Raw genomic sequence first — 13,394 nt, 5'->3', positions numbered from 1 at the left:
TGTAAAAGAGGTCAATGTTAAGATTTTAAAGCTAACAATAAAGTGACTGTAGAAGAGGTCAATGTTAAGATTTTAAATCTAACAATAAAGTGACTGTAGAAGAGGTCAATGTTAAGATTTTAAAGCTAACAATAAAGTGACTGTTTGACGTATTTATAAAGCGCATTCCGCTTCTTAATACGATTTCTGTATAAACGGAAAAGTACAGTCTTTATACTTTTCTACTGAATATGCAGAACTTGTGCTAGAGACAAAGACAAAATGTCTGTCAGAACATAAATTTCATCATTATTATTGCTTATATGTTTCAAACAAGCCTAATAGAGACAAAAGAAGCCATTGGTTATTTTTACTACTTATCTTCATCTACTCTAGTACTCCCCTCTACTTTCATTTATAATATTACGGCTCTTGTTTAACAAGGGGCATATTTGTTCTCCCTATCACACACTTTCACTTATACTGGGCGGCTTCTGTTTAACAGCAACTCTATTACGATTCCGGGTTTGGAGTAGGGACGGAATTTACACATACCTTTTATTACATATGGAAACCCATTTCAAAACATCATAGTTATCGTTGTGATAAAATTTATCTTTCTGTTTAGTGACCAAATCTTCTGTCTGTAGTAGTGAATATTATATACGATTTAACTCAAAAGTAAATAAGGTTTTGAAAACACAAAGTTATTATTCCGACAACTACAGAAGAAAAAACTTTTACTTTCAGCGGAATAAAAATCTACATCTTGTTTATCTTTTAGTTTCTGGAGAGAACATGTAATGGTTATATAAGTTAATAGGCTTTTCTCATTACTTTACGTTCAGCTTACTGAGAATGTTGTTGTGAGTGTGGATCTTTGTCTGATGGGAGAGTTTCCAGATGATGAATCTCCTGCCAAAGTATGTATTTAAAACGATCATTATCTACTGGAACTGATATTTTAGAAATTATGTTAATCAGATTTTACAGTTAGGTCTCATTTGCTATGGTTTTTAGCACTTTTGTAGTGCGCTCTTTTTCCTTAAGAAATAATATCAGTGAAAAACCAATATTTTGTTAGAGTGTTAACAATGCTATCTAAATCTCCAGTCGATTTAGATTGCATTTATACGATGCTTGAGAGAAGTTGGCTACGTACAACATCCTGGTAAGCACAAGCCGGGTGTTGGATAATGATTAACGTGCTCGGACTGTGAATTAGAGGATCAACGGTTCACGTTCTGTTGGTGCAAAAATGCGCTCTTGAGAGTGACGATTAAATCCAACCATTCGATCAGACAAGAGTAATCTAACTTGTTGCTGTTGGCTAGCTGCCTTCTCGGTTATCTTCCAGGTCAGAACTAGAGACTACTATGCCTAGATAAACCTTGTGTAGCTTTGGGCGAAAATTCTAAAAAAAAAAAAAAACTGTTATGTACAAAAGTGGTTTTCTGAGTTACCAGACATATGTATAGTGAATGGGATGAGTTAGAAATATGAGTGAAAATTTCACGAGGGATGTGGAAACTCACTTGATCTACAGATGGTTCTTTCCCGCTCTCATAAACGGAAGTCCTGGACGTAGAATGGAAAGCATCGCGATGTTTCATGCTCTTTGGTCTGGGCAAAAACGTGTTTCACCTGGCCTAGACCAAAGTAAGAAGCTGGCAGATAGTGTTAAGCCACACACCATTTACACCAAAATATAAATGAGTGAGATCGGCAGAGTAAATTAAGGCAATCACATACTGGCTTGAGTCCTGCAGAGTAGCACATCGGACCATAATGAATGTCTTACAGAGACAAAACTACACATGTAATGGTGGTGCTGGATTTTTTTCACTAAGTAAAAAGAAACCTACATACCACCTGTTACTAGTCTAAAAGCTGAGTTTACATCGAATTGGCTCATTTCCCAGAAATGCTGACTCTATAAATATAAAATTCAGAATTCGTGTGGCAAAAACTCCGCATTTGAACATGTAGTCAAGGTGAAATCCTACTGATTAACCTTGACGACCTGACTGCTCAAGAGCTACTAGAAAAAGGTGTTAGAGGCAAAGAGGATGTGAGGAATATTCATTGAAGCTTAACGAGAATCATTCGCTGATAGTGCGTCATGTGAGTTCTGAGAATGATGAAGAAATGGTAAACCTGCCAGAATAATATTACCAGTAGACTGAACATCTTTATTGGTCACCAACTAAAATATGCGCGGAACTAAGAGTTCTACAGTCTGATGCAAAGGCTGGACCGATGTTGCTACGAGCATATGATCAAGAGAAGATGGAAGGAGGCGGTTAGCACAGAAAAGTATCCTTACTGATGACTTGTCACCACAGTATTGTCTGTGAATATTCCAACAATCCATGTCATTACAGATTGATTAGATATTAATTATGAACCATGATAGAGACAAAGGTAGGTAACTACAAGTAGTTTAGAAGGCATTGGATTTTTATCCATGTAAGAGACGGAAAGGCATAAAGTGATTGACTTTGCTTACGTCAGATGTATGTTTCTTGATGCCTCACTCCGAATACGGAGATCGTTCATCAAACACAAATAATGTTGAATGTATCTACAGATGCTGGTTAATAAGTAACAATCCACATTACCTATAAGTACATCATAGATAGCCACATTACTTATAACTACATTATACATAGTCACATTACCTATAACTACATCACAGATAACCTCAGAACCTATTAAGTAGCAGCTGAGAAGCTCTCTTTAAACACATATCACTAAAATAATGAGAAAATAATCTTTGAATTCGTTGAAGACAATGTGTTTTGAACACAGCATGTTCACTACCACTTGTTATGTATCGAACGTTCGGTCTGTAGGAAATGGGAAAATTGATTTTCTTGAAGAGACCTAACTGAGAGTATTAGGTAATAACAAAAAAAATTAGTACTAATAACTCGAGAACAGACATTAACATATATCATACTGCGACTTTTTGGATCAGTTGAGGTAAGAAATTCACCTATAGGTAATTACCCCAGACATAGTTGAACATAATAGACAGCGTGTAAAGATAAACCAGTTGTAAATGTGGTATCAGATATGTTCATATCTAATGTATGCATTTATTTCAGTAAAGATAAATCAATTATAAATGTAGTATATGTTATGTTAATATCTAATATATTAATTTATTTTTGTAAGGATAAACCAATTGTAAATGTAGTACTGGTTGTGTTAATATCTTCTTTTCTTTCTGTTAGGATAAACTAATTGTAAATGTAATATAAGCTCTGTTAATATATTTCTTTATTTATGTTAAAATAAACCAATTGTAAATCTAGTAAAGGTTATTTTAATACCTTCGTTTCTTTTTTTAAGTTGTAGGATAAGCTGTTCGTAGCCATATATAGATGTAAATATGTACTGATTCAAAATAAGGCAAGTTACAAGAGACAATAGCTAGCCGTTGATGGGTTCTTAGCCAAGGTTTTTTATTTGTTATTAACCACAAAGTTGCAGAAAAAGCTATCCATGTTGTGCCCACTGCGAGTATCGAAACCCGATGTTTTAACGCTATAAGCCATCAGACTTGCTGCTGAGCCTGAGCCACCGAAGGTCTTTAACTAAGGATGTAACATAGATAGTGACTATTGCTGCTCATGCTTTGACTTCTGTGGAATGAACCATTTCTTCTGTAACTGCGTTAAGTAACATCGCACCAATTTCTCAAAAATATCATTATCTTCTACAAGTACCCATTTTAGAGTTGACCAAACTGTAGCCAAGTTTCTCATTTGTCTTCATCACTTAACTAAAGAAATGACATTTGGAAGCACTTTATGCTAATAGGTAGGCAAACAACGATTTAATATGCATAAGGAAAAGTTTTATTGATGGTGGAACATACTACATGAAGAAGACAAACCAATGTTCTGTCGAAATATATAGTATGTGTCACCATAAATAAAACTTTGACTTATGCTTATAAATCTTTGTATGCCTACCTATTATTCAAGAAACAACAGTATAAGTTAAACCCCAATATAGATGTCTGTAGCCAATGTATAGTAGGAAAATCCTTTCGTTAAATCTCAAAGGGCTTAATGTTTTGTGTGTCTTTGTGATATCTGAATATTAAGGATTAACACCGTTTTAATAGAAGAACTGAAAATTCTTCAGGAAACATTCTATAAAGAGGAAAGGCAGCCCAGTGGAAACTAAAAGGGAACCAGAGAGTGAACGAAAATCTAATTGGTTTATTATGAGTACAAATTTTTCATTCTTTAGTATTATTTATAATTAAAATAATTCGTCTTACAATAAATCGTGTAATCAAAGTACGTAACCATATAATACTATTTTTATTATAATAATATTTTATAATAACCCAACATATCGTAAAATGGTACACCTTGTTTAACAATAATAAAAAACATAACATTCATAATAGTAAAATATTTTTCTTAAAGTTAAAATCAATCAATCATGAAACGTACGCGATGTTTCATCGATTGAAGCTATTTTATGGAAATTATTCTGTATATTAGTATGAATTAAATTATTGAATAGCTTGTGGTAAAATAAATTAGTCATAATATTTCATTTTGCGTAAAAAAAAGGTATTGTAAGTTCATTGTTTTCTTATCAACGTACATGTGAACAAATGTAGGATTATGAATTGCATTTTAAGTGAAATATTTTTATTTTAAAAATCGAAAGAAACCGAATATTTAATTTAGGTTTCTGTTAACAATTCAGGTGGGAGAGCGGTAAGTCTTGGAATTTACAATGATAAAATCAGGGTTTCGATTCCCCTCACTGGACACAGCAGATAACCCGATGTGGCTTTGTTATAAGAAAACACACAGTGCGCGTTTAAATAGAAAGATCAAACATAAACTGTTACATTGATGCTTTGGTGATATGTTGCTTAAGTAGAATTTTATTTAAGATTATATTAGCTTTGGTATTTTATAACAGGTTAATAAAAGATAAGTAAAGATCGGATATACCTGCCATATTGTTGGCATTAGTTTACTTGGTAATATTGTCAGGACTTCAGAAACAAGCGCAACTAATTGTATTTAATACTGTATAAAAGAAATATCGCAAATGTACGTATATTTTTAAACACTTGATTCTCGGTTATCCGTGGACAGATTATTCGGTTTGCGATTTAACCGTGCAGCGATCGGAGAATCCCAGAAGCTTTTATATTTCAGTGTAGCTTTCATTACTTGTTCTTAATTTTTTCGCTGTTTGTTTCATTCTACTTTTCTTTCGTTTTGTTATTTTATCATCTTTAGTGTTTGTTTGTTTTAGAGCAAAGCCACGTGTTGAATCGGATCCCGGATTTTAGCGCCGTAAGTCCGTAAACTTATCGCTTTAATGTTGAGTGTCTTGTGTTTACTGACTATTGAGAAAAAAAAAAATAAAGGAATTGTGTTGATAATGCAAAAACAAAAACAACAAAACAACAACTCGAGATTATTGAAAAGGATGAACAAAATTCGACAGTGAAGGGATCTGGTATGACCTGGTGGTTGGGGTGATCGACTCGCAGTCTGAGGGTTGCGAGATACCCGTTACAGAACATGCTCGCACTTTAAGCGTTATTAAGTGATGGTCAGTCCCACTATTCGATGGTAAAAGAGTAGCCCAAGAGTTGGCGATGGGTGGTGTTGACTAGCTCTCTATTCTATCACTGCTAAATTAGGGACGGCTAGTGCAGATAGTCCTTGAGTAGCTTTGCGCGAAATTCAAATCAAACTAACCGACAGTGAAATCTATTACAACTGCATTTTGCAATTCGAAAAAAAAGCATATCAAACAAAAAAACAGAAGACTTTAAATGATTATGTATAGCCTATAACATTCTTTTTTTACACCCCCCCCCCACGTGGCACAGCGGTATGTCTGCGGACTTACCACGCTCAAAACCGGGTTTCGATACCCGTGGAGGACAGAGCACAGATAGCTCCTTGTGTGGCTTTGTGCTTAACTTCAAACAAAGTCTTTTTTATGTATAATTGTTTAATATGTATTATGCAAAAATTCGTTTCTCAACTTACTTCGTTTTTCCCAGAAACACATATATGTAAACTTTGTTCGTGTTTTTGTGTTAAAGTGTTTTTTGCGTTATCCGTATGCCCTTCTCCTCTATTAACCCGGAGTTTTTATTGAGTTGAATAAGTTTTTGTTTGTTTTCTGTTTTGTTTTTAATTTCGCGCAAAACTATACAAGGTTTTTTTTGCGATAGTTGTCCTTAATTTTGTAGTGTTAAACCAGATGAAAGACAGCTAGTCAATTCTACCCATCGCAAACGAATAGTGAGATTGACCGTTACATTAAAACATCTCCATGACTGAAATGTCAAGTATATTCGATGAGAGGATTCGAACCCAAGATCTGCACATTGCGAGTCGAGTGCCCTAACAACCAGACTTTATCTTGAATATAGTTATAATCTTATTGGTTATCTTGTTAACTAGTGTGGTTGTAATTTTGGATACTTCTAGAAACATGAGGAAACAGTGTAAAAGAGAGAAAACATTATAATTCTCTCACGGCAAGCATTCTTGGTGATGGGATCCGTTATCCGCATATTGCAAGTCGAGTGCCATAAACAAGAGACCACATCAGGCATAGTGGAAGTAAAAGATAACAACGTAATTGCTAACTTGATAATTTGAGCTTTTGCCTATAAGCAAATTGCTGAATCATTTAAATTTTCAAAAGCTTTTATATGTAATTTTATTGTAAAAATCTATATTCTTCTGTAATGTTTTCCTCAAGGAATGTCCCCATATATTTCCGTTAACGAAATCATAACAAGCTAAGTCGTTATCTCTATTTCTCTATCAGGTTTTGATAGAGAAAGGAGAAACAATCACCTCGAGGAGTGACGTAACTAAGTCTCACCACCTATCGCTATGGTCAAAAGCAATAATGACAACATCTACAAAACAAACTACTAGGCCCTCCAGGAAAAATCTCTAACCCAGCAGGCATGACATAGCAGCTTAGAATTCTCTGTTTATACGGTAAATAAAACCATAAACAAATATCTTGAACTAAAGAAACAGTTTAAGGAAAAATCTGTAAACAACATCTGAGGCAAATTGTTTGTTTTGTTGGTTCAAAATTTTCGCGCAGTGCTGCTCAAGGAGCTATCTGCTTATATATAAAACCTTCCTTATTTTTGAACCTCTTCATTTTTAAACTGTTCTCACGATGTTAGGCAGAAAAATAAGTTTCTTGCATTAGCCTATCCTTTGTACTAGTATGTACATGTGGTTATATATTTATTTATTAATGTTAATGTGCTACCAAAATCAGAGTGAAAGTGGTGAAACATGTATAACAATATTTCAACCATATCTACTATATCCAGTGTACACAAGGCCTTTCGCGCAATGTCAAGACTCATCTAACAAACTGAAATACGATAGACACGACAGTGGTTTTGATTTTAATGACGTTTTATATCAGTCCCAGTACGGACACTGGCTAGCCAGCAGAGGGCTGCACCCTTCTTTTGGCCAGGGGAAGTATTCAGATGTAAAAAAAAAAAACTGTGGAGGTATGAATAGGCAGGTGTAATAAAAAGGTATTTAATCTATGTAGGAAAGAGGGGACTGAAGAAACAAGTGGGTGAGTTAGGAGTGGTCAATAACGACAACAGACCAAATATGTTGGCTAGCTATGAGGTGGTAGACTTGACATCCGAACAGCATCAAAATTTGGATCACCCGCTGGAAGATATAAGATGATATTCAAGAAATGCTCTGGGGGTGATTGAGATGCCTGGATGGATTTACAAGAAATCCAACAAGTCTACCAGGATAATGTTATAGCTAATGAAGCACTGGTGTATGTACTTTTGACGCAGTTTATGGAGACGGGAAATGATGAAAAGGTAATACGGTCATACTGGTCTTTGGTAGAAAAAGACGAATTCGGAAAGCTAATCTGAGAGCATGGCATTCTAGAATAATGAGACGATCATAATACGTAGGAAAAGCTGAGACCCATGTAATCTAATTATAGGTAAGACATGGTCCTACAAAGGATTTACATGTATAAAGTAAAAGTGGAGAATTCAATCCCCAGTAGGTCCCAAGAAGGCATCACATGAGATTGAGTCTCTTGACAACTTTATAGCAGGTGACAGTAAAGTTAGATTTCCAGGTGAGATGCTTATCAAAGGAAACTCCAAGATATTTAATATAAATGTCAAAATGATCGAAATGGGCGTTGAAGTGGCGAGGATCACGACAAGGAATAAACTTCTTATGACGCGGACCAAACAACACAATCGTTCAGACTAAGACGCCAGAGTTTAGACCATTTAAGACAACGATCAACAACTTGTTGAAGAACCCTAATAAGACTGATCATAATGTATCAAGAAGCAAGTAAGTTAATGTACATCTGAAACACCAGCAGAGATGTGGAAGAGTCAAGATAATGATTCTTCATTGATATGACAACCTGACGTTCATGAAGAAAATAAGTTACAAATCGAAAGTAAGTGATAGATAATTTCACAGAACGAAGTTTATAGATCAATCCACGATGCTAAACAGCATCAACTGCTTTCTCAAAGGAAAAAAGCAGATGATTGGAATTATATGATTGGAGATAGCATCAAACAACCTAAGAAGCTGGTCCAGGGTAGACAGTCGAAGTCGAAATCCACCTTGTGTATTGGGTAGGTGGTTATTTTCCGAAATAAAACAGTGAAATCGAGAGATGGAAATACTCAAATGTCCAGCTGAAATACTGGTAAGACTAATAGGGCAATAATAATTTTGGTTTGTTTGGAAGTTCGCGAAAAGCTACAGATGCCTCTCTGCGCTAGCCATTCCTAATTTAGCAGTGAAAGGCTAGAGGAAAGGCAGCTAGTCATCAACACTCACCGCCAGCTCTTGGGCTACTCTTTTACCAACGAATAGTGGGATTGACCCTCACATTATAACATCCCCACGGAAGAAAGGCGAGCATGTTTGGTGGTACGGGGATTCGAACCCGCGACCCGCAGGTTGCGAGTCGAGCGCCCTAACCATCTGGCCATGTCAGGCCTAAGTGGTTTATTGGGAATTTTGGAGCGTTTCCATGAGTAAGCGTAAAATTTATTGCATAAAAATAACGTGGATAGTAATAATTATAATTTTTGAGCAGCATTCCGCAGACGAGTGTATGTACTGTGGTCCAATTCAAGAGTTGGATTTCGTTTGTGTTGTTGTTATGTGAAGAATGGTGAATACAAACACATTAATAGACGCAGTTAGAAAACTTGTGGCATGTGAAAAATTCAGCATGAGTTCTGGAAGGTGGGTGCTGACAAGATGAGAAATATACAGTGATATCAGTGTCAAAAGAGCGACAACCAGTTGTATGAAAACCTGTTTCAAAATAATTAGCAAAGACATTGGCCTTTTCCAAGAAGGAATAGAAACAACGTCGTCAACAAGAATGGGGTACCAAGGAGAGCCTAATTGGCCAGTTAGTAATTTAAATTGGGTCCATTTCCAAGAGGAATGAGAAATGTCACACAGTTTGGTGCCTGTTCTCTGCCATTGCAATCTCTTTACTGAAATAATAAAATTATGAGCAGTTCATTGAGAATACCTGTATTATTCAAGAACCACAGTATCCTTGGTACGTCGAAATTCTTGAATCAATAAATGATATCGATGTATCAGTGAAATAGCCTTACAATGTAATGGAGGTTTGTGTTGGAATATGTTCAGAACTGGTTAAAGTAATGGAAGATGAAAGAATGTGAGATAAACGATTAATATCCTATGAAGTGAAAAGGCTGGAATTAATGTGACATTCAAAAGAATACCAATCACCTTTACAAAACTTCAAGAATGTTTCAGTAGGCGATGATCATGTGTATGAGGTTCTTACAGTAGGTTGGAGATGGATGGGTAATGATCACTGTTAACGAGTGGGAGAACGTCAATCATACTCGTCCTGAATCAAATACCACACCAGAAGTAGTTCTTGCCTCTTCTAATAACGTATCTTTTCTCACGATATGAAAGATGCAGAAGGGAACCACCAATACATTTCAGAGTGGCATTAAACTGTTAAAGTTCAGATGAGGATCGGCTATGAATCTTGACATCAGTCATGATGATGATGATGATGTTGCCTTTTAAAGTCTGACCAATAAACGTGAAGAAGGTATGAAGCAAATCTTTTGTTTCTCTAACATATATGGTAACAGGTGTAATTATTTGGGATGAAAAATATAGAGTAATGATGAGGTATTCCGTGAAGCTGTAGTGTTGCCAGTTATGGATGAGAAGAGGTAATGAAGTCATACAACCAATCGTCACTACTCCTCTAGTTATTCTTCGTGGAATGTCACTCCTGTGTCAATTGTAAAGAGACAATAATTTAAACAATGTTGGCTTAAGAAAGGCCTAATTAAGTAAGTCAATAGATTTGTCAAACAGTACTTGTTCCAACAAAGGTCGATTGATTTTATGAGAACGGAAATTAACAAAAAAGGAAATTCAATAATCTGTTTCCAGATGAACTGACTACCCAGGCTCCAGCAATGACTGAAAGTGAAAATGAGTCTCACGTGTCTATAGGTGATACTGTGGATGGATAAGCTGACCTGGGAACAATTTGCCTTTACATTTGTAAGCATAAGTAGAATGGTCCAATTGACAGGTGTTACATACAGGAGTGACATTCAGCTTATGATGCAATTGAGTGTAATGTAGGACTCGACAATGTGAACATATTGGATTATTGGTATATTTAATTATAGAGCGAGAGTCATAGGTATGGCAGTGCTCACAACGCAACGTTTGAAGTGATGGAGTTCGTGATGCTTGAACTCAATGCTGTTGCCGAAATAAGGAGAAACCATAGCAAGAAAGGTGGTCTTCAAAATCTCTACTCCCGTATCATGTATATTTGGTCTCGTGGGTTCTGGATGCGCAAAGCTCTATGAACTGAAATACCATCCTCTGATAGTTCAATTACAGTCTCTTTTTGCAGTCAATAATTACACAAAAGAACGTAGACATACAACGTAGAGGAGATTTTTGTTTGTGCTGAGATAAACCGAGCTTTTGTATTACTGCGTTGTTGTTTAATTATGATATATTTTTTAATTCAGTGTTGGGTTCACGCCACTGGTTATACAACATAGAACATAGACATAGGACACCGAGTGGGTGGCTGTTTGGGCTGAGATACACCAAGCTTGCTTATTACTGCGTTGTGGCCAAGGCGAGCAATGGCCATCTTATTACAGAGTGTGTAAAAAGTTTAGTATTGGAAGTTTTGAAAATCATGTCGTTACAGGTTTTAAGTTCATACCTATAAGATGAGCTATACGTGCTGGGCTTTACTTCAACATTAAATATAAATTGCTTGTTTGTATCTTTTAGAATATTCGTGCAAAGCTACTCAAGCGTTATCTGAACTAGTGATTCATAATTTTTATCTGGTAGACTATAGCAAAGGCAGCTGAGCCACAGCACCCACCGCCAACTTTTGGGCTGCTTATATCTGATCCTATAGCTCCTATAGTGCACCTACGGTCCCAAAATACGGAGCATGCTATTGTCGCAACGAAGCGCGACAATAAGCCCTTGGATTCACAGTCCGAACAAGTTTATCTCTTCGCCATGCCTGATCTCAGTCACTTTCTAAAAGAAAGTCAACTCGGAAGCATTATCAACAACATTTAGCCGAGAGCAGGTGGCTGTTCTGAATGTTCTTGGCCATATTAACTGAGACCTGGATATTTTTAGGTTAACGTAAGAAGCTCAGAACGCTTTTCTATTGTCTACTGGAGTGAAATATATTTAAAAAGTGGTACAGAGAACGTTGTGAATGCTTATCAAAGGGCTTTATGGCTTCAGCTACGACATTAAGCTAAGCTGAAGAGATATCAGCTAAATTCAAAGTTGACTCCAACTTGTATTAGGAGATCATCTTAAAGCTGATATATTATGATGAAATCTTTCGTCTTTATGGCAGCATAACTAAGGTGTTAAAATGCACCAAGATAGAGCTTCATGCTGCACTTTTTTTCTGTGTTTATTTGATGTGAAGCACAAAGCTATACAATAGGCTATCTGCGCTATGCCTGCCACGGGTATCGAAACCCGGTTTTTAGTAACATAAGCCTTCAGACTTGCCGCTGAGCCAGTATGTTTTTTCAGCCATATTTTATGAAAATTGTAGTAGAGAAGTAAGTAAAATTGGGCTATTCCATTTTCTGACATTCCAATGAAATCATCACATGTAACACCAACGAATTTCTTGCAAAGAACACTAGAACGTCGACTTCCAAGCAGTGCAATAAGACCATAAAACCTGTATCAAGACACACTTGACATCCAAGTTTTTCTTGGAAGTCTGCTTGAATAGAAATTGCAAGAGAAACGGACTTTAAATAGAGTTTCTTCGTAAAAGTGTGTTAGAATAGAAAGAACTATACTTAGACTGTCAAAATAATTAAAATATATATCAGTAATTTGCGGTTGAGTGTTCTGATGATGTATAAACTATGATCCGGATGAATGAAAAAAGCTTCTTGCTCATGCACGTGCTTTATGTTTTAGCATTGTTCTTTTCGGTAAATACACTGATTAATGTATGATTTTAAACTAAAGTGCTTAATATTTCGAAGCTAAATCAATTGTTCATCGTATATTTACAGCTTGTACAGATGAAAGTTGTCATTAACTACGTATATGATGACGATACCTCGGATCACTTTGCTAGGTACTTACGGCTGAAGTTCAAGCTGATTGAAGCACTAACTTCGCCTTGTTTATTCTTTGCCGTGACTTGGTACGTCCCTGCATCTGTTTCAAGTACGTCATCCAGTTCGAGAGTGATTTTGTACCTGTATGGTCCAACCTCCTGAATTTTATTGATTGTCCGCAGGTCATTGTGAAGTTGTGCCGCACCAAGGAACCACTTGACCTCTGGCCTAGGGTTAGCTAACAGCTGACATTCAAATACCAGCTTGTTTCCGTCGTCCTCCTGACGTAAATCTGGTTTCTGAATGAATGTTGGGGCCACTTCCTCTTGAAGCCCCATTTCATATCCTGCATGAAGGAATCAGGGATCACAACTTGGTAGTACTCGGTCTGATGAATTGACAAAAGCAAGGTGGATGTTAAAAGTTGTGATTGGTTCTTTCTTTTGAAGTGTTAATTTATTGATGTTAAGAGATATCAAAAGCGACGGGAAAGTCAACCTGAAATATAGATAATTGTGCAGTTCTAATCAAATTTTAATCTTTCCATTTCAAGTTACATGTTTAATAATCTAAGAAAAAAATATAAATATTGAAAAAAACTGGAACAATGCAAAAATTATGTTACGTCTCCGTTTGTTAATTAACTTTCCGTAACTTCGTTCCGACGAAACTTTAGCGACACAAA

At 36.1% G+C, this 13,394-nt stretch overlaps 1 protein-coding gene across 1 annotated transcript in view; it reads right to left on the bottom strand.

Annotated features, from left to right (window-relative positions):
• Positions 1-13,394, bottom strand: part of LOC106460832 (twitchin-like) — a 248,186-nt gene that overhangs the window by 218,623 nt on the left and 16,169 nt on the right. The window contains exon 2 of the mRNA XM_022387633.1: positions 12,735-13,207. Within this exon, the coding sequence (XP_022243341.1) occupies positions 12,735-13,047 (313 nt within the window). The 5' untranslated portion in view covers positions 13,048-13,207. The remainder of the gene's footprint in view (positions 1-12,734; positions 13,208-13,394) is intronic.

The sequence above is a fragment of the Limulus polyphemus genome, unplaced genomic scaffold (assembly GCF_000517525.1).
Source record: "Limulus polyphemus unplaced genomic scaffold, Limulus_polyphemus-2.1.2 Scaffold845, whole genome shotgun sequence".
Lineage (NCBI taxonomy): Eukaryota > Metazoa > Arthropoda > Merostomata > Xiphosura > Limulidae > Limulus > Limulus polyphemus.
Note: the sequence above shows the minus strand (reverse complement) of the source record. Positions and strands in the feature narration are given on the sequence as shown.